The 25,286-nt window shown below is 48.2% G+C and overlaps 1 protein-coding gene across 1 annotated transcript in view; it reads left to right on the top strand.

Annotated features, from left to right (window-relative positions):
- Positions 1–25,286, top strand: part of STRN (striatin) — an 82,800-nt gene that overhangs the window by 14,664 nt on the left and 42,850 nt on the right. Inside the window, exon 2 of the mRNA XM_049784251.1 lies at positions 19,744–19,847. Within this exon, the coding sequence (XP_049640208.1) occupies positions 19,744–19,847 (104 nt within the window). The remainder of the gene's footprint in view (positions 1–19,743; positions 19,848–25,286) is intronic.

Below are 25,286 nucleotides of genomic sequence, written 5' to 3'. Positions count from 1 at the left end.
CGTTGCCACTTGTGGGGCATGCAAATACATGTGTGGCAGGCCTTGGCTTGCAGAGTGTGGAGCACACGGAGTATGTCAGGACACATGCAAGCCGTGTACATGTGCCTCTCGCATCTTGTCTTCCCTGCGACTGGCATGAAAATGGTCCGCATTTCAATGTGTGGCACCTCACCTCAGCGACAGGGCTCACGTCGGGGGTACCATGGACCGGGAGTTGCATCAGCTGGTACCTGAGGCCCCATGGCATTTGGGAGTCGAGGTTCCTTTCTTCTCCCTGTGTACACAGGCTGACGGGAAGTGTCTTAGTTCCTGGGTACCATGAACTGGGCTATGGGCCTTTTCCCCCTCAAAGTTCTTCATGTTTAGGTTTTTATATTTTTTTTGGCTTTGGGTTCACACCCAGCAGCATTCAGGGATCACTCCTGGCTCTGCGCTCAGAAATTGCTCCTGGGAGGCTTGGAGGACCATATGGGATGCTGGGATTTGAACCACTGTCCTTCTGCATGCGAAGCAAATGCCCTACTGCTGTGCTATCACTCCGGCCCCTTTGTCATTTTCCTTTTTTTTTTTTTTTTTTTAGTAAAAGTTACTTGAAAGAAATTTTTTCATGAAAATAAATCTCACTTGAAATAACTATTTGCCATACCTTCTCATTCTGTTTTTTTTTTTTGTTTTTTGTTTTGTTTTGTTTTGGTTTTTGGGTCACATCCGGCAGCGGTTGGGTTACTCCTGGCTCTATGCTCAGAAATCGCCCCTGGCAGACACAGGGGACCAAATAGGATGCTGGGATTCAAACCACTGTCCTTCTGCATGAAAGACAAATGCAAAGAGATAGCATGGAAATAAGTCGTTTGCCTTTCATGCTGAAGGATGGTGGTTCGAATCCCGAATCCTGGCATCCCAAATGGTCCCCTGTGCCTTCCAGGGGCGATTTCTGAGCAAAAAAAAAAAAAAGAAAAAGGCAAATGCCTTACCTCCATGCTATCTCTCTGGCCCCCTCATTCTGTTTTTTAAAAAATATTTGTTGAGGGGCCGGCGAGGTGGCGCTAGAGGTAAGGTGTCTGCCTTATAAGCGCTAGCCAAGGAAGGACCGCGGTTCGATCCCCCGTTGTCCCATATGGTCCCCCCAAGCCAGGGGCTTTTTCTGAGCATTTCCAGGAGTAACCCCTGAGCATCAAACAGGTGTGGCCCGAAAAACCAAAAAAAAATTTTTTTGTTGAGCCAGTATATTGTGATTTTAAACCTTAACGAGAACAAATAAATGCCTCCAGTATCCAGATTTGAGAATGGAAACCCGTGATTCTTCTACTCTCAAAGTTCAATTTATTTATTTATTTATTTTCTCCCCTCCCATCAGAAGGGAAAGTCGAACTTCTCTGCTCCCTTCCAGATAAGCAGATCTGTGAGAGAAAGTAAATAAGCACCGAAGGCTAAACTGTGGGAACGCCTGTTCCCAGAGCCTCACGGAACAGTTGGCACCACCATTTTATTTATTTATTCATTCATTTATTTATTCATTTATTTATTAATTTGGCCTCACCTGGTGGTGCTCAAGATTTATCCCTGGCTCTGCGCTCAGAAATCACTCTGGCAGGCACGGGGGACCATATGGGATGCTGGGAATCGAACCCGGGTTCATTCCAGCTCGGCTGTGTTCAAGGCAAATGCCCTCTGGTATGCTATCACTCCAGCCCCACAGCATCGTGGTTTTAAAGAGCAGCGTGCCTTTGCTTTCGGCTCGGGTGAGAGGGCTTGTCCTTACGAGAACCTGCCTTCCCCCGGCCCGGGGCCCCGTGGTCACAGGGAGCCTCTCGTGGAGCAGTGTTCTCTCCCGAGCCTGAGAGGGGTCCCAGTCTCTGACTCAGTGCTCCCGCAGGCTTCACCCACTCGCAGAAGTTAAGTGTTCCGAAAGGGCCTGATTTCATAGGCTGTTTTTTTTTTTTTTTAGGTATGCTAAACATTTTTCCCCCGCTGAAATTAATGGTAATAGTGTTCTTAGCCCCAAATCATCTCATGTGGGAATGTTCTATTTTGGGGCCTCCGAGGAAGCCTGGGCCCACTTTGACAAAGCCGCTTTCCTTCCCCCATTTCACAGCCAGTCAAGCGCTAGTGACCAAGGAAGCCGCACACCGGGCAGGACGGACAGGGCTTATGACGCGTTGTCCTGTACCCGCTAGCATGTGGTCACCTTCAACATTTTATTGGTCTCCTGTCCCTTTCCCTCCCCTCCCCTCCCCTCTCGTCTCCTTCCTCTCCCCTCCCCTCCCCTTTTTCTTTTTCTCCTCCCCTCCCCTCCCCTTTTTCTTCTTCTCTTCTCTTTTCCTCTTCTCTTCTCTTCTCTTCTCTTCTCTTCTCTTCTCTTCTCTTCTCTTCTCTTCTCTTCTCTTCTCTTCTCTTCTCTTCTCTTCTCTTCTCTTCCTTTCCTTCCTCTTCTCCTTCCTCTTCTTCCTTCCTTCCTTCCTTCCTTCCTTCCTTCCTTCCTTCCTTCCTTCCTTCCTTCCTTCCTTCCTTCCTCCCTCCCTCCCTCCCTCCCTCCCTCCCTCCCTCCCTCCCTCCCTTCCTTTCTTCCCCTTGCAGTGCTCAAGGCTAATTCCCTGGCTCTGCATTCAGGAATTTGTTCTGGGGGTGCTTAGGGGCCCCTGTGGAGGCTGGAGATTAAATCCGGGTCATGTGCGTACTAGACAAACACCCTCCTTGCTCTTACCCTGTGTCTTAAGTGCTCTTGCTTATTATTAGTTCGTGCAGATTCTGTCTAAGATCCCATCTCTGGCAGGGCCTGAGGCTTTCCCCATCTTGGTTCTTTTTCCCATCTGGTCTCTTGCCCTCTCCCTGCCTCCCATCTTCACCCCATGATCTACACTGTCCCAGACCCAGTCTGCTGGGAGAGGATGAGGCTGGCTGGAAGATCTTCCGCCTGGCATATTTGATGGCCCCGGTTCGAGACCCCACTCTAGACAAAAGCATGTCACCTTTATTCCCTCTCTACAGCCCTGAGTTTGTTTGCCCTTTGTGAAACCCTGTGCTGGACACTTTTTTTTTTTTTTTTTTTGGTTTTTGGGTCACACCCGGCAGCGCTCAGGGGTTACTCCTGGCTCTACACTCAGACATCCCTCCCTGGGAATTCGAACCACCATCTTTGTGCATGTAAGGCAAATGCCTTACCTCCATGCTATTTCTCTGGCCCCATGTGCTGGACATTTTCACTCACCGGACCTTCCTCTCCTTGCATCTGATTCTGGAGGTTTGTTTTGGGTGGTCACACCTAGTGGTCTGCCTGATTCAGTGCTCAGGCGTGACCCCTGACGGTGCCCAGGACCAAGCCTTGCCTGCCTGTGCTTACAGCCCATTGAGGTCTCTTTCCAGCCTTCTCTGTACCTCATTAAAAAATAAAGTTATTTCTAGCACCTGTCAGAGTACTTATTAATAACAATGTTCAGATTGCCATGAAGGAACTCCTGACTAATAATGCAAAAAATTTTTTTCCTTTTTCTTTGTTGCTAGCTGTTAAAAAAAACACCACCCTAATTATTTTGGAAAGTGAGACCTCTTATTCTTCTATTCAGTCACAGTTAAAAAAAAAGTTACCCAGAATCATACAGCCCTGGGAAATCCTTGCAGATCTTTGAAAAACCTGCAGATAAGCAGAATGGAGACGAAGGTCCTTGGAGGACAGAGTCGGCTGTTTCCGTGTCACCGCCAGTCCTGGAGTCATGGGACATTGATCTGTTACTACTCAGGAGGGTCATTCCTTTGCTCTCCGGCACGGTGCTCCTGGGACCTTTTATGGTCTTGGGCATCAAATCTGGGTCGTGGCTGAACCAGCCACTCGGGGAGGCAGGTGCTTCACCTCCGGGCCTCAGACTTACTCCTCGAAATGGTGCAGTCGACATTATCGGGACTCAGAGCTCTGACTTATTTTATGTTAAAAAAAAATTACTTTTTAGTTACTTTATTTAAACACCTTGGTTCTAAGGTTCCTTCCTTCCTTCCTTCCTTCCTTCCTTCCTTCCTTCCTTCCTTCCTTCCTTCCTTCCTTCCTTCCTTCCTTCCTTCCTTCCTTCCTTCCTTCCTTCCTTCCTTCCTTCCTTCCTTCCTTCCTTCCTCCCTCCCTCCCTCCCTCCCTCCCTCCCTCCCTCCCTCCCCCTCTTTCTTTCTTTCTTTCTTTCTTTCTTTCTTTCTTTCTTCTTTCTTTCTTTCTTTCTTTCTTTCTTTCTTTCTTTCTTTCTTTCTCTCTTTCTCTCTTTCTTTCTTTCTCTCTTTCTCTTTTTCTCTCTCTCTTTCTTTCTCTCTCTCTCTTTCTTTCTTTCTTTCTTTCTTTCTTTCTTTCTTTCTTTCTTTCTTTCTTTCTTTCTTTCTTTCTTTCTTTCTTTCTTTCTTTCTTTCTTTCTTTCTTTCTTTCTTTCTTTCTTTCTTTCTCTCTCTCTTTCTCTCTTTCTCTCCCTCTCTCTTCCCCCCTCCCCCTTTCTCCTCCTCCTCCCCCCAGTTCTTGTTGAGAGTGATCATTCCCAACTCACATGTCTTCTCGGGGTGGTTTCTTTTTTTTTTTGGTTTTTGGGCCACACCCGGTGACGCTCAGGGGTTACTCCTGGCTATGCGCTCAGAAGTCGCTCCTGGCTTGGGGGACCATATGGGACGCCGGGGGATCGAACCGCGGTCCGTCCTAGGTTAGCGCAGGCAAGGCAGGCACCTTACCTCCAGCGCCACCGCCCGGCCCTCGGGGTGGTTTCTTTTCTGCCCTTTCCCCTCTTTGTGACAATGTACAGCAGTACAAGCGGTACAGCACAGCCATCGCCACAGTAAGTGGTTCCCTGGCTTACCCAGAAGACTGGAGCTGTGGAAACCCCAAAGGTGCCATTGATAGTCTTTAGGATTCATTATGTCTTGACATTGAAGATGGCTTAATTTAAAAAAGAAAAAAAGAAAATGGCTTAATTTGTCTTGAATTCTTATATTTTTTCCTGTGTCTCATTGGATCTTTGCTACATCCCTACTTTGGGGTTTCTCTCCCCCGCCAGTTTATTGCGTTTTTGATCATGCCCTCCTCTGCTGTGTCTCATCTCCTCTGAACTTTGTTTCCTATCCAGTAGTTCTCTGTGACATTTCCGAGGTGGTGCTGGCCCACGTTTGGGGGCATCACATACCTGGTTCTTGGGCTTCGCGTACTGTTCTCTTTCTGTCTTTTGGTTGTGCCTGCCAGGTGTCTTGTACACAGTTGTGTGTCATAGATCACACACTTTGCTGTGGCCCCTGAGACTGCAAACAGGCAAGCCTGAGGGGACCCTCGGCCTGTGGTTGGTGCAGGGTCTTGTGCGTGTGTGGGAGGTGCTCTGTGGCCGAGCCCTTCTTTGGGGCTGCTGCTGCTTTTTTTCCCCTTTGAGATGATATGGAAGAATGATGAATTATGGGGCTGGAGCTGTGTTGCAGGCGGTAGGGCGTTTGACAGGCACGTGCTAATTTAGGATGGACCGGGTTTCTATCCCTGGGGTCCAAATTGGTCCCCCAAGCCAGGGACAATTTCTGAGCTCATAGTCAGGAGTAACTCCTCTGAGTGTCACCGGGTGTGGCCCAAAAACAGAAAACAAAAAACCAAAACTGGGGCCACAGCAATAGCACAGTGCCAGGGCATTTGCCTTGCTTGCAGCCAACCTGGGATGGGCCCGGGTTCTATCCCCGGCATCCCATATGGTCCTCTGAGCCTGTCAGGAGCATTTTCTGAGCTCAGAGGCAGGAGTAACTCTTTTTTTTTTTTTTTTTTTTTTTTTTTTTTTTGGTTTTTGGGCCACACCCGTTTGACGCTCAGGGGTTACTCCTGGCTATGTGCTCAGAAATCGCCCCTGGCTTGGGGGGACCATATGGGACGCCGGGGGATCGAACCGCGGTCCTTCCTTGGCTAGCGCTTGCAAGGCAGACACCTTACATCCAGCGCCACCTACCCGGCCCAGGAGTAACTCTTGAGCTGGATGTGGCCCAATAAAACAAACAAACAAACAAAAAAAACCCAAATGAAACAAACTTTGACCCAGGGCCAGAGCAAGATAATGCAGCAGGTAGGCATTTGCCTTGTGCATGGCAGAACCAGGTTCAATCCCAGGCATCTCATGGTCTCCTGAGCACCACCAGTCAGGAGTAATTCCTGAGTGCAGGGCCAGGAGTAACCCTTGATTGCTTCTGGGTGTGGTCCCCAAACAAAGCAAAACAAAAAACCTCAAAAGATTGGAATCCTAATTAAAAAAAAAAAACTTTGGGGCCCGAGAGATAGCATGGAGGTAAGGCGTTTGCCTTTCATGCAGAAGGTCATCGGTTCGAACCCCGGTGTCCCATATGGTCCCCCGTGCCTGCCAGGAGCAATTTCTGAGCGTGGAGCAAGGAGTAACCCCTGAGCACTGCCGGGTGTGACCCAAAAACCACCAAAAAAAAAAACAAAACAAAAAAAAACAAACAAAAAAAACCACCTTTGACCCAAGTTTTTGTTTTAATTCCCTCCTCTTTTGTTTTCGCTTTTGGGTCACACCTGGTGATGATCCAGGGTATATCCAGACTCTGTACTCAGAAGTCACTCCTGGTAGTGCTGGGGGACCATATGTGATGCTGGGGATTGATGCTGGGTTGGTTGTGTGCAAGGCTATGTGCTGTGCCTACCCACTGACCTATCACTTCAGCCCCTGCCTCCTCTTTGAAACCCAGGCCTCCCTGCATGCAAAGCATGCTCTTTGCCCTTTAGTCACTCATTCATTCATTTATTTATTTTGTCATACTGTGGTGCGCAGGGCTTTGCACTCAGGAACCCTTCCTGGCCAGTTCAGGTGACACTATGGGATGTCAGGGATGGAACTCAGGTCGGCCGCATATAAGGCAAGTGCCCCTCCCAGCTGTGCTGTTGCTCTGGACCCGGAACAAGAGAATCTTGATAGTTCAAAGTCATGTAATTATTAATCATGTTGGTTTTAATAAAACTTCCTTAGTTAAAGAATGTTCTGTTGATTTTGATTTTATTTTTTAAAACTAACTGCAGGGGCCGGAGCGATAGCACATAAGTAGGGTGTTTGCCTTGTATGTGGCCGATCTAGGACGGACCTTGTTTCCATCCCCCGGAGTTCCATATGGTTCCTTGAGCCGGGAGCCATTTCTGAGCACATAGCCAGGAGTAACCCCTGAACATCACAGGCCCCAAAAGCAAAAAAGCAAAAAATCTAAAACAACAACCACCAAAAAATTAACTTTGCAGAGCCCGAGTGATAGTATTGTAGGTAAGGGGCGCTTGCGTTTACATTTGACCTATCCAGATTTGATCCCTGGCACCCCACGTGGTTATCCTTTGCCCCACTAGGAGTGACCTTTGAGCCTAGAGCCAGGATGAAGTCATCCTGAATACGGTGGTTACAATGGTAACTTGAATGTGAAACAGAGAAGAAATTTGGAGTCTGAGTCACTGGCTGGAAATCCGTTTGTTTGGAATTAGAAGTAAATTCAGGTTTTAGCCTTTGAAATGATGTGAACCTGACTGAGCAGTAGTCACCGGCCCAGATGGGACTCAGGGGACAGGGGGCAAAACAGGTGAGAATCAGAAGTCACTAAGCCCAGGACGTCAGTAAGAGATTAGTTTCTGATTTTCTCTTGATTTTTGAGTTCTGTCTTATTTCTCCAGGTGTCAGACTCAGGGCCTCTCACTTGCGGGCAGGTGCTAGTAATGCTGTGGCTGTAACTCTGGGTGCAGCAAGAAAAGGCGGGAGTTGACTGCAGGGGGAGGCTGGGGGGTGCCAGGGGACGTTGCTAACAGGAGTCACCAATGTCAGGAGGCTGTGGCCACACTCACCCGACGGGATTCTTGCTGGAAGCCGAGGGCTGTGACACCGACCATGTGGGCAGGGAGCCGTGAGGGCGAGGAATTTCATCAGCTCTGGAGTGTGGGGTTGCTGAAGATGGGAGGGCTCTCACAGGACCTGGCCTCGCTGGAACCCGCTTCTTGGAATATTAACCCCCAACCCGGGCCCAAAGACAAATAGAGAAAAGACGGCTCTGCGCTGTTTTCCTCGTAGCTCCATCCACAGAGCCCGACTCTGGAGATAGCCCAGGTACTCACGAACGGATGTCGAGGGCCTGTGACATGTCTACGCCACAGAATGTTACTTGGCCACCAGGAGAGACGAAGTCGTGCTATTGGCAGCTTGAAGTTAGTCAGAGGGAAGAGACCCCCCCCACGAATGTTCTCCTCTTGGGGTATCATGGTGAAATAGCGAATCCCCAAAGACAGTGGGAACAGAGAATGAGAACTGGTGAATCAGGAGGAAACAGGCCAGTGAGGGTTGGGGATAGAACAGGGAGGGCCATGGTCTGTGGGGGACAGAAGGTGGGAAAGTGCCGTGGAGGAAACCCCCTTAGCAGCAGTATTGGAAGCCATAACGCAAGCATCATTATCATCATCTTCAGGGTCATCGTCATTATTATTATTTTGGGTTTTGGGCCAAACCCGTAGCGCTCAGGGTGATCTTAGCTCTGTGCTCAGGAATCGCTCCTAGCAGACTCTGGGAACCCTATAGGATGTCGGGATTGAATCTGGGTGGGTTGGTGCAAGGCACATACGTGCTTTCTCTGCTGTGCTATTATTGCTCTGGCCCCAGTATGTATGTATGTATGTATGTATGTATGTATGTATGTATGTATGTATACATATGTATGTATGTAATCTAGTGTTAGCTTTTTCTTCTCCTGTGGAATGAGTCTAATGGTGAGTTCTCCCTCCTTTATTGCCATATTTGATTTACTGACATCTAGAGCTTTTGCCTCCCATATTATAGAGTCATTACTCTTCAGGGGACCCTTTGAACCGAGACTTTTGCCCTTCTCAGTTCATGCTCCTCGCCCTCAGAGGTCTCCTTCAGTTTAATTTCCTGACCCATTTCTGCCTTCATTCTTCCCATGGTCTCCCTTAATTTTTCTTCATGTATCTTGGCAGGCGACTGCTCTTCCTGTGTTCCTGCATATTCTTAGGCATAGAAATCAGATTTCGCTCGTCTCTTCTTTTTAACCGATCCATCTGTGTTATTTCATGTATATTAAACGCATGACTTGTGTTAGCTACGAATGGGTCATGGAATTCCTGGTTTGTTTGGTAAATGCAAACTGAATTCCACTGAGCTACCGTCAACTTTGCACTTCCTTCATGCCTATATCAGCCTCACACGTGGCTTTGAACACATGGTATCCTTTAGAATCCTGCTTCCTGCTCATTGGGTAGATTTAAAGCCATGTCTCTGACTTATGTTAATGTGCATCTTGCCCGTTATAAAGATCATAGATTATTGCAGATTATTATTAAGATCTCACATCTCTTTCAGGGCTGGGGACATTGCTCAGAGGCGTGGAACACTTGCCTTGTATATTGGGAGGTCAGGGTCTGATGCCTGGGACTCCAGAGAGAAATAAAAGACGAATACCTCCCCCCTCCTGGCTGTCTGTCTGTCTGTCTGTCTGTCCCTGGGCAGAGGCACCATGTGATTCTCCCATTTGCTGAGGTCATCTTCTAGCTCTGTTCATAGGCCTGGCTCTTTTTCATCCCCCCTGTAATTTATTTTTGGTGAGTTTTCAAGACTACAGCTAACGGTTTGAACTGGAAATAGAACAATAGTTTTTATTCAAGCCAAATAAATTTAGTGGTTGTGAAGTGGGGGTAAGATGAAGTCACTGGGGTTTGTATTTATAGTAGAAACAAAAATCACAGGCATTGTTGACGTAATATGTTCACCTATAAAAAGGCACATTCTCGAGACTGTCCACTTGTGGCTTCCGAAAAGCAAACCCAGTTCTAGCCGCTGTCATTCTTTTTTGAAAAACATCAGGCAGGGGCTGGCGAACGTACCAGAATCACTGGCTGGCTGACCCCGAATGCTGTTTGGGAACTTAAGCTTGTGTCTCTTCCTCCCTACAGAGAACGTCTGTCATTTCTACCATCGACATAAAAAATTCGCCATCCATTTCTACCTCCTGGTGGGATACTGGGGGTCAGCCGAGTGCAAGGCGGGCTCCCTACCCTCTGCCCTCTCTCAATGGCTCCAATGTTCTATGCTGATAGCTCTGATTTCCGCACTTGCATTTAGTCACTGTGTAACCGAACACATTATTTTCCCCTTCTTTTTGCTTGCGTTTACAAGCAACAAAGTTCAGAAGGGAATTTGGCAAGCTGTCTGCATCGATTGTCTTTGGGGTTGGGTGAGAATTAAAGTTTAGCTGTTGGTATTTACATAAGGTCTGGCATCCTTACTGATATTCTTTTTAATGTTTGAAACTATTTAATAACTTCACCAACAACTATCATGGCAATGGTAGTGAGTGAGAGAAGTAGAATGCCTGTCTCCAATATAGGCAGGGGCTGGGGAAGGGAGGGAGTTGGAGGCATTAGTGGTGGGTATTGCAAGTCAGCCCCTGAAGAGGTTGACTGACGGAGGGATGGAGGATGAGGTCTTTCCCCTCCAGCTCGGAGCACGAGTCTGCCACCCTGTCCAGCCGACGGTTCTGAGGTGAAGCGTCGGGTAAACAGCTCGCAGACAGTCAGGCTTGTGGAAATATTAGCTTTATAAGGTGGACAAGACTGAAGCCCAAAGCCTCAGCATCAGTTCCAGCCAAAAAGCCCTTCGCCTTCCACAGACCCTTGTTTTTATCCCCCAGAATCAGGTACCACCCAATGGTGGGATCAGGTACCACCCAATGGTGGGATCAGGTACCACCCAATGGTGGGAGCAGAATCAGGTACCACCCTAGGGTGGGGGCAGGATGCCAGGTCACACCCTAGGGTAGGGCACAATCACCATCAGGGTAGGGTCAGTAACATCATAATCCCATAAAATGTTTACATACACAACAGTGGGAAGGTTGCACTGGTGAAGGGGGGTTTCTTTCTATGACTGAAACCCAACTACAGTCATGTTTGTAATCGTGGTGCTCTAATAAAGATATTATTAAAAAAATTATTCAAGGGACCAGAGAGCTAGCATAGTGATAGTGCCTTTGCCTTGCAAGTGGCTGAACCAGGACCAGCGTTGGTTCAAATCCCAGCATCCCATGTGGGCCCCTGTGCCTGCCAGGAGTGACTTCTGAGCACAGAGCCAGGAGTAACCCCTGAGTGCTGTCGGATGTGGCCCAAAAACAAAAAACAAAAAACAAAAATAAAAAAATTCAGCACTGTCTGATGTACGAAGTAGTTCATAATACAGTTATTTCAGGTATTCAGTGTTCCAACACCAACTCTACCACCAGTGCGACTTTCCCACCACCAGTGTCCCGATTTCCCATCCCCACAGTCGTTCCCCTTAGCCAGGTACCAAATAATTTACTTTATATTGTTTGTTGCAACATGCGTTTCACAGTAGTGCTGCTACCATCGTTGTCTGAGGATTCACTGAGCTGCGAGGTAACCTTCTGTGCTCCTGTCTTTGGTCCTTGAGCTTCCATGGAACTTTCCATCTAATTTGCGAAACTCCTCCTGAGCTGCGAGTACCGTGAGATTTGGAGGTGTTGCATGGCCCTGTAATGCGCCTGCACGCTCCAGGAGTGGCGGAACTGGGGTGATTCAGCAGCTTGGCATCTTGTTAGTTGTGAAGCGATGAAGCTGGGCTGTTTATTTGCGGGGTGATGTCGAGTGTGGGTGGGGCACTGTGCCGGGAGACTCAGCCCATCCCCATCCCGAGCAGACTTCAGAGATCAGGTTTACCTGGAATGATTTAGCAGTGATGTGATCAGTCAGGCATTAAAAAAGATCAGATTATTATTTAAAGAACAATAACAATGATCTAAACATTTAAATAAGTTATTTAAATTATATAAAATAATAACAATTATTATTGTGTTTGTTTTTGGGCCACACCTGGTGATGTTCAGGGGTTGTTTCTGGCTCCTCACTCAGGAATTACTCCTTGTGGTGCTTGGGGGACTAGATGAGATGTCGGGGATCTAACCTGGGTTGACCACATGCAAGGCAAATGCCTTCCACGCTGGACTATTGCTCTGGTCCTCAGAGTTCATTTTGTCTTGCTTTCAAACACAAATACTGTATGTAGCTTACCTGTGATTATAATAATTTCTTTTTTTTTTTTGGTTTTTGGGCCACACCCGCCGTTGCTCAGGGGTTACTCCTGGCTGTCTGCTCAGAAACAGCTCCTGGCAGGCACGGGGGACCCTATGGGATACCAGGATTCGAACCAACCACCTTTGGTCCTGGATCGGCTACTTGCAAGGCAAACGCCGCTGTGCTATCTCTCCGGGCCCAGTAATTTCTTTTTTTGTGTGTTCATTTTGTTTTGTTTTTGGGCCACTCCTCAGGGGTTACTCATGTGGCACTTGGGTTACTCCTGGCTCTGTGCTCAGGAATTGCTCCTGGTAGGCTCAGGGAACCATATGGGATGCCGGGAATCTAACCCAGGTTTGTCCCGCATGCAAGGCAAACGTTCTGCCACTGTGCTATCACTCCAGCACCTCTAATAATTTCTGGGTGTCAGAAAGGCTTAGAAGCAGTGGTCTGTGTCTGGGCCATGGCTCTGGTGGGGTATGTCACCCCTTAGTGTTCAGTACCTGATCAGCTTTCCGTAAATGGCAAGGGAACTGGACTCAGGGAAATTCCTGTCTCGTTGCTCAGAGTTCACTCCTGGAGGTATTTGAGGGATCACGTGTAGTGCAGTGCCAGGGATTGAACCTCAGATCCTGCGGGCAAAGTGCACTCAGCCCAATGAGCTGTCTCCCTGGACCCAAGTGGGCGAATTGATGTATTTGAGTGTGTTTGAACAAGGATGACATCAGGTTGTCTCTTTTCCAAATGATTGGGCCTCGGGCCAGAGCCAGATTACTGCAGGGAAGGCATTTGCCTGACACACAGGCTCTCTGGGTTCTATCCCCAGCACCACCACATATGGCCCAACCAAACCCAGCAGGAATGATATCTGAGCACAGAGCCAGGAGTAAGCCTGGAGCACTGGCAGGTGTGTTCCAACAGCCACAAGCCCAAGCAGAACCGAGCCACAACGATCAGGCTCCTTCTGGTTCTGACAAGCATTCCGTCATATCCCTCCTGAGAATTGTGTTTCTGTGGCTTCAGTTTATTTTGTTGTATGTTCGGAGAGTCTGAATCTCATTTTGAAACCTGCTGTGCTGACTGACACGTCTTGTTCATCAGAATAGAGCTTGTGTCTGCAGGGAGGGGCCAGTGCTCCAGTTAACAGGAGTGTTTTTTTTTTTTGGGGGGGGGGGGAGGACATATCGCTCAGAGGATTCTCCTGGCTCTGTGCTCGGAAATCACTCCTGGTGAGCTTGGGGAGCCCTATGAGATGCTGGGGACTCAGCCCAGGTCTGCTGTGTGCAAGTCAGCGCTCTGGCCGCTGTGCTGATGCTGTGGTCCTGAGTTCATATCATTGCTCAGGAAGTTGACAGATCACGTGTTAACTCTGCGTGGAATCAGTCCCTCAGCGTCTCTCAGCCTGGACGGTTGGTCTATTGTCAGATACACAGCAAACACTCGTGTGTCAGTGATCTGGTTTCCTGCCTCCCATCCCTGAGCTCCATGGCATGGACTGAGAGCCCCCATGCTTGCGGCTGGTGCCAGTCCATTTGGAGCCCGTTCTTGCTGGGGCTTGCCCATCTTGCCCGGGCAGACAAATTGACAGACAGTAGACAGACACACATGGCTTGCGGGGAAGGGGGGGGGGCGCTGCACACTTTTGTGGTGGTGCTTGGGAGGGCTGCACAGTGGGACCCTGATGCTTGTACGCTGCTGATCCGCTCTGGGATCGGAAGTGGCTTGAGAAGCCGGAAGCATAGAGCCAGGGACCTGCGGGACAGACAGAGGGTGCTTGGAGTCCTCTGGGTCTCCAGGAATGTGACTGCAAGGGACGTGTGGTGGCCTGGAGCCAAACTCGAGCTTCCTTATCTCTCCGACTCATGCACCGTTAAAAGTGTGTCAGAAGCAGTTGTTTCCTGCGGTGCCAGTTCCTGTCTTTAGAATCAACCTGGCATTTTCATTGGTTTTTTGGGTTGGTTTTGGTTTTGGTTTTTGGACCACACACAGCGGTTCCGGGTTGCTCCTGCCTTTGCACTAAGGAATCACTCTTGTTTCTTTTCTTTCTTTCTTTTTTTGCTATTGCTTTTTGTGTTTGGGCCACACCTGGTGGTGCTCAGTGGTTACTCCTGCCTCTGTGCTCAGAAATCACTCCTGGCTGGCATAGGGGACCATTTGGGTTGGCGGGAATTGAACCTGGGTCCCATCTGGATCGATTGCTTGATGTGCTATCACTCCAGCCTCTGCAGTAAAGAATTACTCTTGGCTGTGCCCTGGAGGAGCCTGTGGGATGCCGAGGCTCGAACCCAGGTCGGCTTTGTACAAGGCAAACGCCTTCCCCTCTGCACTCTCACTTTGACCCGATCCAACCGTTTATCTCAGTTCTTCTCTGCCCTTTGCTTTTTCATGTTTTAAAGAAGTGCTCTTTTTCTAGTGTCAGGGGGAGGAACACAGCAGCGTATATGCAGACCCTGCTCTTTCCCTCTAAGCAGTGGCCATCCGTGCCCGTTTTTGTTGGGCAGAGGAAGAGTCAGCTCCAAAATTCCCTTTCACTCCAGCTCTCTGCCAGTCCCCCAGCTTCTCTCTGCATTCAAAATTCACTCGTGTGCCTGGGCTAGAGAGATAGTAAAGCAGTAGGGTGTTCGCCTCTCGCGCGCTCACACACAGCCATTTCGATCACCCGAATCCCACCTGGTCCCTGAGCATGCCATGAACCATCTGCCCTGGGGGAGCACGGAGCCAGGATCGAAAGTTCTGAGCAATTGCCAGGTGCCCTGAAACAGATCCCAGCGTTGGTGTTGACATCATTCCCTCCAGTGCCTCAACTGTCCTCTTCTGAACTGCCCAGGACCAAGCCTGGAGAGGGAAGTTCCTCTCTAGGCTGGGCTCGACCCAGTCATTTCTCAGTCCCCTTCTCACCTCTCTTCCCACACTGTCAACTCGGGTTTCCTGTTTGGTTCTGTTGTGGACTCCTGCCCGGTAACCCCGCAAGCCCGCCTTTCCCCTGGGCCTGTTTGACTTCCCCCCATTGTTCGAATCCCTCTTTTCCTGCATCCAGTATCATCTTTTTAGTCCGTCCTATCTTTCACCGTCAGTCTTGACAAAGGATGTCTGGAGGAAAACTGTTTGGAAGTACAGTTCCGAGGGGCAAAGGACCCATGAAGTTCTTTCTTTCTCTATTGACTAGAAACCTTGAATACATTGGGCTGCCTTGGAATCACTTAAATAATCTGATGCAGGACCCTTTAAGTTATAATTCTTTAAGTTATAAAAGAAAGAAACTTTTGGGGTCAGAGAGATAGCACAGCAGTAGGGTGTTTGCCTTTAATGCAGTGGATTTAGGTCGAATGATGGCTCCCATCTGGGCATCCCATATGGTCCCATGAGTCTGCCAGGAGAACTCGGAGCCAGGAGTAAACCCTGAGCGCCGCTGGGTGTGGCCCAAAAACTAAAACAAAAAACAAAAACTTTTTTTGGGTTGTTTTAAATAATTTAATTACTTTATTTAAACACCATCGTTACAAGGTTGCTCATCATACAATTGGTTGATGCATGAATGTTTCTATATGTCCAGGATTTTCCCCCTTTGGAATATTTTTGTGGAATATTTGGAGTATTTTAGGATAAAATCTTTGCCCTGGAGTTTTCCCTGTGCTGGATTGTGGTGTAAATGCCGTGTTGTCATTTGTAAGGGATTGGTTTCTGCTTTGGAACCTATTTGTGTTAGCAGTGGACTTGTTCCTGCCCTGCTGATCTGGACCTGTCTGCTTTATTTCACTAATGCTTTTTGTTATTTTTTTCTGTTCTCTCGGGAGTCCTTTTTATTGACCATTGAGCTTTCAGCACTCTCAGGAATTCTTTTCTTGACAGAGATTTTCATTTCTTTGCCCTTTGGTCTGTTTTGTGGGAGAACATTTCTCCCTTACTTTTCTATTTTGTTTCTATTAATGTTTTTGTTTTCAAAGGATTCTTTTTTTTTTTTTTTTCCCATTTAGGAACCATGGTTTGAAGACTTGTTAGATGGGACAGTTTGAACCCAGGCTGGGGGTACCCTGCCTTCTTAGTAATCTACCTCACAGGTTTCAGAGCCTCCCTGGGACTTTGGGGGGCATCCACTAGCTGCTTCCCAACCGCCCTCCCAGGGGTTAGTATGCTGTGAGTGACCCTTTCTTTTTCTTAATTGTTGCCACATTTCAGTGCTACTGGAGTGGATGCACCTCTTGGCTTGGAGCTTAGAGGTGAGCGACCCATCTAGCTAGTGCTCAGGGGCCATAAATTTGGTACTGGGGGTTAAACCCAGGTCTCCCAGTCTGCCCAGCAGGTACCAGGCCCTTTAAGCCAGCCTCCTGCCATTGGCTTTTATAAATGTTCTCTTTGGTCTTACAGGCCTATATATATAAATTTATATACTTTTTGTACCAAAATAAATATATATTTATATATAAATATAAAACATATATAATATATAATAAAAGATTTTTTGGACCATACCAAAAATCAAGTGCTCAGGGGTTATTCCTGGCTCTGTGCTCAGGAATTACTCCTGGCAGGCTTGGGGGATCCCATGGGATCGAACCCAGGTCAGCTGAGTGCAAGGCAGAGGTCCTCCTGCTGTGCTGTCATCCAGCTTTGTCCCTGTCCCCAGACCCATGTTTTCTGTTGGGCCCCTTTACCGTGCCACATGGTGGAGGTCAGTGGGAGCCTGGGGTCTGTCCCTCAGGCCCTCGTGCCTGGTCCAAATGCAGGTTCCCAGGCCCTACTCCATACCCAGGAGGAAACCAGTGAGGCGGGGGTACTGCAGGGGGAGCTCAGGGTCCTAGGTCCCCTTCAACCCCGGCACCACTGCCCCCCACTCCCCAGCTCCCACCATCCTCCGGCACAGCCAGGCAAGGTCGAGGTCAAACAGCGAGCACCAGGTCTGGTAGTGGGGACGAGCTGGGCCCGAGCGGAACTGGGGGTTGTTTGGAGAAGTGAGGTTACGATGTCGAAGCGGCTGTTGCGACGTGGCTGTTCCTTCCTGCGGGGCCTGTCCTTTGTAGGTTGATGGTTCTCGGGGCTTTTTCTCGTTTGTGACTCTGTCTCAGTACTAGTGAGTTTGGGGCCTGCCTTACCTTCAGTTTTTGTCAAGTAGAATTGATGGCCTTTTTCCTCCCCTAGCACGTGACTTATGTCAGAAATATTCTGAAACATATTTGGCTCAAACTGGTATTTTTGTGTATCTCTTTTTTGTTTGTTTGTTTTGTTTAGTTTGTTTCTGGGCCACACCTGGCAGTGTTTGGCTTACTCCTGGCAGGCTCCGGGGGACCCAATGGGATGCAGATCAAACCGAGTCAGCCACATGCCCACCCTCTTGCTCTATTGCTCTGGCTCCTAGATCTTGAGTTTTTCTGCCTTAGCTGTTTTGTCACATCTGCAGGCAGAAGCAACCTACAACCAACTTTAAGATCTTTAAGATCTAGTGAGTCTCTGAAAGGATCTCCTCTGTTTTTGTTTTCTTTTTGGACTACACCCAACAGGGCTCTGGGCTTATCCTGGCTCTGCACTCTGGGACCACTTCTAGTAGGTCTCAGGGGACACAGGGATTGAACCAAGGTTGACTGCATGCAAGGCAATTGCCCTTCCTGTTGTGCTATTGCTCCGGTTCCTGTGTAATTTCTTCTTTTAAAAAATGCTTTTAAAGGGGGCCGGAGAGATAGCACAGCGGCGTTTGCCTTGCAAGCAGCCGATCCAGGACCTAAGGTGGTCGGTTCCCATATGGTCCCCGGTGCCTGCCAGGAGTGATTTCTGAGCAGACAGCCAGGAGTAACCCCTGAGCACTGCCAGGTGTGGCCCAAAAACCAAACCAAAACAAAACAAAACAAAAAAATGCTTTTAAAGGGGCTGGAGAGATAGCACAGCGGTAAGGCGTTTGCCTTAGACGCAGAATGACGGTGGTTCAAATCCCGGCATCCCATATGGTCCCTTGAGCCTGCCAGGAGTAACCCCTGAGCGCTGCCGGGTGTGACCCCCCAAAAAGAACAACAAAAAATAATGCTTTTTAATAACTTCAGTTTTAAATTTTAACATGTTTCAAATTTCAGTGTACAGAAGGTTGAAATGGCCTCCTAACTTAAATTATATGCTTAAAACAATTATTTATTAGATACTTGTGCCCATGTTCATACATCTTAGCTGTAGAATATTTGCATTCCTTACATCCTATAGAAAAATTAGAAGAGAAAAGCATACATAGACTTCCTGTTATATGTAGCAGTCAATAATAAAATTTTCATTAACTTAAAGTTTTACTTGGAAGGGCTAGGAAATGGAAGGTATGATTTTTGGACAAAGTATGTATTTAAAAAATATATTTATAAAGTATCAGAAAAGTCCTGTCAGTCCTTTCCCCAGAAGCAGGTCTTCTTGTCATGCACATCATACCTGCCAACACCGGGAAGTTTATTTGTGCAGGTAAGGGGAAATCTGAGGGCTTATCACACACCAGGGGTAGCTTCAACGCCTTCTCTGCTCTCACCAGGCAGAATTTCTCTTCCTGCTTTCTCTTCAGATGTCACTCGAGTGTCTCTTTCCCACTTTTGTTCCCAGAGCTTGATGAAGTTCGAGGGAGTTCACACTGAGAATATTGAGATGACATTATGTAGGCAGACACATTTTCAGCAAAAACTTTCAGTGAAAGTTGTCAGCGGCACTTAGTGCAGGTGAAAAGGGATCCCAAGGGGAAGAGTGGCTTCATTACCTCTGCTGCTGTTACTGTGGGTGCTGGGGGGCAGGCGTGTGAACCCCGGGACAGGGCCGACTTTGGGGGACGGAGCTCAACCATTCTGTCATATTTGGAGCCTGACCCGAACATGCTCAGGGGAGATTCCAGCTTTGTGCTTTTGTGTGGGGAGGGAGGGGATTACTCCGATGGTGCTTGGGGTCCCTCATGGGTCAGGGGCTGAAACCCCTCATGCACACAAAATATACCCAACACAATGCTTGCTCTCTCTCTCTCTTTCTCTCTCTCTGTCTGTCTTTCTTTGCCTCTCTGTCGTTGTCTCTGTCTCTGTCTCTGCCTCTCTTTCTCCTCTTCCTCTCTCTGTCTCTTCATCTCTTTATCTCTGCTTCTCTTTCTGTTTCTGTCTCTTTCTCTCTGCCTCTCTGCCTCTTTCTCTCTGCCTCTCTTTCTGTGTCTGTCCCTCCCTCCCTCCCTCCCGGACAACCCCCCCCCTTTCCTTCATTTCCCACCTATCCTTTCTGCCTCTCTTCCTTCACTCTGGGCCCCACTTTTCCAAACCAGCAAGGATTCATCCCATTCATGCTCAAAGCATGTTCTGGGGTCACCCACCATCTGCCTCTTTCCCCCCATTGTGGATGTAACAAATCCGGACCACAACCATCATCTGAGACTGTTCATAGCTTTGCTGTTAGGAGCCAGAGTTGGTGCATTATTCTGTTTGGCTGGAACAGCGTTTTTTTTTTCCTTTGTTATTGTTGTTGATTTGTTTTTTGAGGTGTCACAGCAGTGCTTGGGGAGACCATGCTGTGCCAGTGATCAAACCGAAAGCCTTCCACATGGGGTGGGGGAGAGAGAAAGAATGAGAGAGAATGAGTGCCTCATGTTCTCTCTTTCATAGGGTCTTTCTTCAGCTGAATGAGAAACCTGAACTGATCAACTCCATTGATCCACTGAAGTTTCTCTTTCTCATTTTTTCTCTCCTTTCCAGGCCCAAATCGCCTTCCTACAAGGGGAAAGGAAAGGCCAAGAAAACCTGAAAAAGGACCTTGTGCGGAGGATCAAGATGCTGGAGTTCGCGCTGAAGCAGGAGAGGTGAATCTCGGGGACAGGGATGGGCACATACCAGGCCTTGCTGGGACCTTTGGGTTTAGGGGACAGGTTACATAGGTCCTGGGAGAGGGTTTAGGGTGGTACTTTCAGGATCACTAAGGTTCTGATGTCAGAACTCACAGCAGCTCCCTGCTTCTCCCCCAGAAGTCCAATAGCCTTTTTTTTTTTTTTTTGAACTTACTCCCTTTATTTACTAACAGATTAAATATCTAGATATTGTATTGTATTTTTTCAATTTTTTTGCCCCCCCATTGGGAGTTTTTTTTTATATTTTATTTAAACACCTTGATTACATACATGATTGTGTTTGGGTTTCAGTCATGTAAAGAACACCACCCATCACCAGTGCAACATTCCCATCACCAAGGTTCCAAATCTCCCTCCTCCCCACCTGACCCCCGCCTGTACTCTAGACAGGCTTTCCATTTCCCTCATACATTCTCATTATTAGGACAGTTCAAAATGTAGTTATTTCTCTAACTAAACTCATCACTCTTTGTGGTGAGCTTCCTGAGGTGAGCTGGAACTTCCAGCTCTTTTCTCTTTTGTGTCTGAAAATTATTATTACAAGGGTGTCTTTCAATTTTCTTAAAACCCATAGATGAGTGAGACCATTCTGCGTTTTTTTCTCTCTCTCTCTCTGACTTATTTCACTCAGCATAATAGATTCCGTGTACATCCATGTATAGGAAAATTTCATGACTTCATCTCTCCTGACAGCTGCATAATATTCCATTGTGTATATGTACCACAGTTTCTTTAGCCATTCGTCTGTTGAAGGGCATCTTGGCTGTTTCCAGAGTCTTGCTATGGTAAACAGTGCTGCAATGAATATAGGTGTAAGGAAGGGATTTTTGTATTGTATTTTTGTGTTCCTAGGGTATATTCCTAGGAGTGGTATAGCTGGATCGTATGGGAGCTTGATTTCCAGTTTTTGGAGGAATCTCCATATCGCTTTTCATAAAGGTTGAACTAGATGGCATTCCCACCAGCAGTGGATAAGAGTTCCTTTCTCTCCACATCCCCGCCAACACTGTTTATTCTCATTCTTTGTGATGTGTGCCATTCTCTGTGGTGTGAGGTGTTGTTTTGATTTGCATCTTCCTGATGATTAGTGATGTGGAGCATTTTTTCATGTGTCTTTTGGCCATTTGTATTTCTTCTTTGTCAAAGTATCTGTCCATTTCTTCTCCCCATTTTTTGATGGGATTAGATGTTTTTTTGTATTAATTTTTTTTGTTTTTGTTTTTGTTTTTTTGTTTTTTTGGGTCACACCCGGCTGTGCTCAGGGGTTCCTCCTGGCTGTCTGCTCAGAAATAGCTCCTGGCAGGCACGGGGGACCATATGGGACACCGGGATTCGAACCAACCACCTTTGGTCCTGGATCGGCTGTTTGCAAGTCAAACGCCGCTCTGCTATCTCTCCGGGCCCATTCGTGTTAATTTTTTAAATCAGGGAATTGAAATACTTTTTGAGTGGTAAAGGACTTTTTGTAAAATTTTTTGGAGGGTGGAGCCATACCTGGGAGTGCTCAGGGCTTGGCTCCTGGCTCTGAGTTCAGAAATTACATTCCTCTGGCAGTGCTCAGGGGACCATGTGGGATGCTGGGGATCAAACCTAGGTTGGCCGCGTGCAAGGCAAACGCTCTCCCCATTGTGTTATCTCTCGGCTCCAAGTTAAGAACAGTTTTAATTTTGATCTAGTTTATTTAGGTTCAGCCTGTCTGCATTTGCACGTGTCACTGATATTCTTTGTAGCATTTCCCTCACTCACATATCTTCATAAATGGTCTTCATAGTGTCCCCCTCACGCCCCCTTCTGGGTGACATATCACATGGTGCATGTGTTTTGCATTTATTTGTCAAGCTCTTAGAAGATTTTCAGCACAGAACAGTGCAAAATAAATTTTAGGGGCTTCGTCTTGTCCTTGATGTGGGGGTGGATGGGAAAGGACCGTCCTCAGAGGCAGGACGGTGTCATAGTCCAAGTGAAAAGCGGCATCACAGTAGCAGCTGGAATAGCGGCTCGTCTTTAATAGAAGCTGGAAGATCGGTCTGTGAGGGCACGAGAAGATGCTCAGGCCTAAAGCACTTGCCGAGTGTTTGGGGGTCCCTGACGGCCCTCGTCACCATCACTGGGGGTGAGCCTGAACTCAGCACGAGTCGCTCCAGAGCCCCCCCACTGCCCCTGGTGTTGGGAACAGGGAGGAGGGTCAGTCGTGGAGAACATTGGCCTGAGGAGCTGCCTGGCTTGGGGGACCATGTTGGATACCGGGGATTGAAATGTGGTTCTTCCTGATCAGCATGTGTAAGGCAGACGCCCTACTGATATGGCACCGCTCCTGCCCCGGAATTATTATTATTGTAAGTAGTAGTAGTATTTTTGGGCCACATCTGGCAGCACTCAGAGGTTCCTCCTGCCCCTGGCAGGCTTGCATTTGGGATGACAGGGATTGAACCTGGGTCTGTCCCTAGTTGGCTGCGGCAAGGCAAACGCCCTGTTGCTGTGTTATCACTTTGGCCTTATTGTCATTATTATTTTTTTTTTAATTTGAGGATAACTTGATCTGTGAGCATAGATGTCCAAGGGGGTCTGATTGTATTGTACCCTCTATTTTGCAGACAATTACAAGAAGCTTTTTTGGGAACTTGGATTTGAGGTGACACTGGTTTACGGGCTCTGTGTGTTTTAGGCAGGATCGTGTCCCCTCCTGAGGGTGTCTCAGTCTGGCATGTGCCCTCTGCGTGTCTTGCCTCCCTCTGAGCACTCCTTCATTTCCTATCCCTTCAGCTGGCTGTGCTCATTTTGTACCCAGCGCCTTGTTGGCATGTCCTGCTGGGCACTGCATCTCCCTCGTCGTGTGTCTTTGGGGCACGTACCCATGGGGAAGGTCACCCCGCATACCTGTCTTTCCCTCCCTCTGTCTTCTGCTTCACTTGACCTCCGTCTACTTCCTGCCAGGCCAATGACATAGCTTCTGTCTCCTCGCAGCTGAAGTCTCTCCTGCCGCCTTCCCTTACCCGGCTGCATCTGTCCAGCTGTCACACTCTTGGCCTTTTCCCAGACCTGGATGCTGGGAACCAGTGCTTCACGGGGTTTGAGTGTCTCTCTGCTTCTCACCCCTTTGTTTTCGAGGTCTGCTCCTAGGAGTGGGGTCGCAGGATCATTGGGTGACTTTGTTTCCTCCTCACATTCTGCAAAGGTCTGCGTGAGGTTTCCTGGACGGCAGTTCCCACCCGCTGTTTGGTGTGGTGTGTGCGGGTCCTTTCTCTCTCCCTGGCACGGGCACGTCTTGATACTCCGTCAGGCCAGTGTGTGTTTCCTGATATGGAGTGGCCAGGACGAGTTTCTCCATGAGCCTGTTGGCATCTGGTTGGCCTCCTTGGTGAAGTGTCTGTTTGGCTCTTACCCCCCTTCTTTTGGTGGGGGATTGTTTTCCTTTTTTTTTTTTTGTTTATGGGCCACACCAGGCAGTGCTCAGGGGTCACTTCTGGCTCTGTGCTCAGAGGTTGCTCTTGACAGGTTTGGGGGACCATATGGGATGCCTGGGTTCGTCCCAGGTTGGCCACATACAAAGCAAAAGCTCTACCCTAGCTCAAGGAGGATTGTTTGCTTCCTGACTTTTGTGAGCTCCCTACATGGATCCTCTCCCTCTGCTGGATGTCTGGGGTGGGAACAGAGACCCACTTTTGGATAAACACCTTCAGATCAGATTCTGATCACTCTGGTTACCTGCTTGCCTTGCTCTCTCAGGATTTCTTCCAGAGTGTTGAAACCATGTTGCCAGCTAATCTCGCCAGTACCTAAGAGCTGGGGACGATTTGCTCTTAAACATTTTTTCCCCCCAAGTAGTTCCACTTAAAGACGGGCACTCCCAGTCCACTCCTTCCCCTCACAGAAGGGGTATTCACGGAGCCCTGGACTTCTCAAAGCATTCTTTGACACTCCCGAGACGAGCGAGTTGACGTCCATGCCCCAAGAATGCAAAGTTGTCATCTGAGGATCATTCCGCATCTTCTTTACCCCTGGACAACATCCGTGCCTTGTCTGATGTGGTTCTGAGCCGTTTTCCTCCACTTTTCCCATGTTTATCTTTGCCATTTCCACTCCATTAATAGCCCAGCTGTCCTCTTGCTTCTTAATACGCCCATATTCTAATCTTCCACGTCCCAGGGATTTATTTTCTAAAACACAGATGTTATATGCCTGCTTTGAACTGCCTGCCTAATTTCAGAGTTCTTTTTTTTGTTGTTGTTGTATTTTTGGGTCACATCCGGCAGTGCTCAGGGATTCCTGCTGGCCCTGTGCTCAGAAATTGCTCCTGGCTTGGGGGACCATATGGGACCCCAGGACTCTAACCACCATCTATCTTGGGTCTGCTGTGTGCAAAGCAAATGCCCTACCACTGTGCATCTCTCCAGCCCCAAATTCCAAAGTTCTTAGTAAACATTTTTACAAGTATCCCTCTTGGCTTTTTTCTGACTTGTGGGCTTTCTTTTCCCCCTCCTTTCTTTGAGGATGCTCTCTCTGTCCGTTTATGTGCCTGGTTAGTGCATTCCCAGCATTGCGATTAAGTCCTGGTTCCTAGTTTGATGCTCGCCAATTTGGTATCTTTCCCTACCAGCTTCTTGGCGTTCCTCGGGCATTGGGTCACTCCTGTTTCTTATCCCCCTGCACTATGAAGATTGACCACGAAGGCTGTTTCTTTCACACTTTCTCCTGGTTTGGTTTTGGTTTTGTTTTGTGGCCACACCTGGTGATGCTCAGGACTCAGTCAGCCCTGGCTTTGTTCTCAGGAATCACTCTTGATGGGCTCGGGAGGGGGAGCCTGTAGGGTGCTGAGGGATAGAACCTGGCTCAGCTGTGTGTAAGGCCAGTGTCCTGCCTGCTGTCCCTTCATTCTGGCCCTTCAGGCATGTCCTCTTACTGACCAATGTCCAGCAGGCCCGCACACCCGTGGCAAAGAGTTCAGAATAGGACACCGGGGATCTATCAACATCGTTTTCGCCTCAGTGTTTGAAGTGTGCAGGATGCTGTGTTAGCCTCCGAAGCCCTGTTACGTAGGGACAGTCAAGGTGCAGTGAGTCTGTGCTGGGACTTCGGTGTCGAATACACGCACACGGTGTTTAATACGCCCAGAGGGTGTTTCTGTTGATAATTTTATTATGACTATTGTTTTACTCATACGACCACTCCCCTCACTACGATTATTTGGCTCTTGGGGATATGACTGCTCACACTCAGGAACTTCTACTGACTTGTGCTTTGGGTTTCTCTGGGCAGCGCTCAGGGGACCCTGTGGTGCCAGGGATTGGACCTGGACCTCCAGCTCCAGCCCACTGGGCTCATCTCTTTGGTTGGCATATTTTTTTTTGGTGGTGGTGGGGTGGTTAGGCCACACTCAGCAGCACTCAGGAGTTA

This window comes from Suncus etruscus, chromosome 12 (genome assembly GCF_024139225.1).
Source record: "Suncus etruscus isolate mSunEtr1 chromosome 12, mSunEtr1.pri.cur, whole genome shotgun sequence".
In the NCBI taxonomy this organism is placed as follows: domain Eukaryota; kingdom Metazoa; phylum Chordata; class Mammalia; order Eulipotyphla; family Soricidae; genus Suncus; species Suncus etruscus.
The sequence above is the reverse complement of the archived record's forward strand: the minus strand, read 5'-3'. Positions and strand labels throughout refer to the sequence as shown.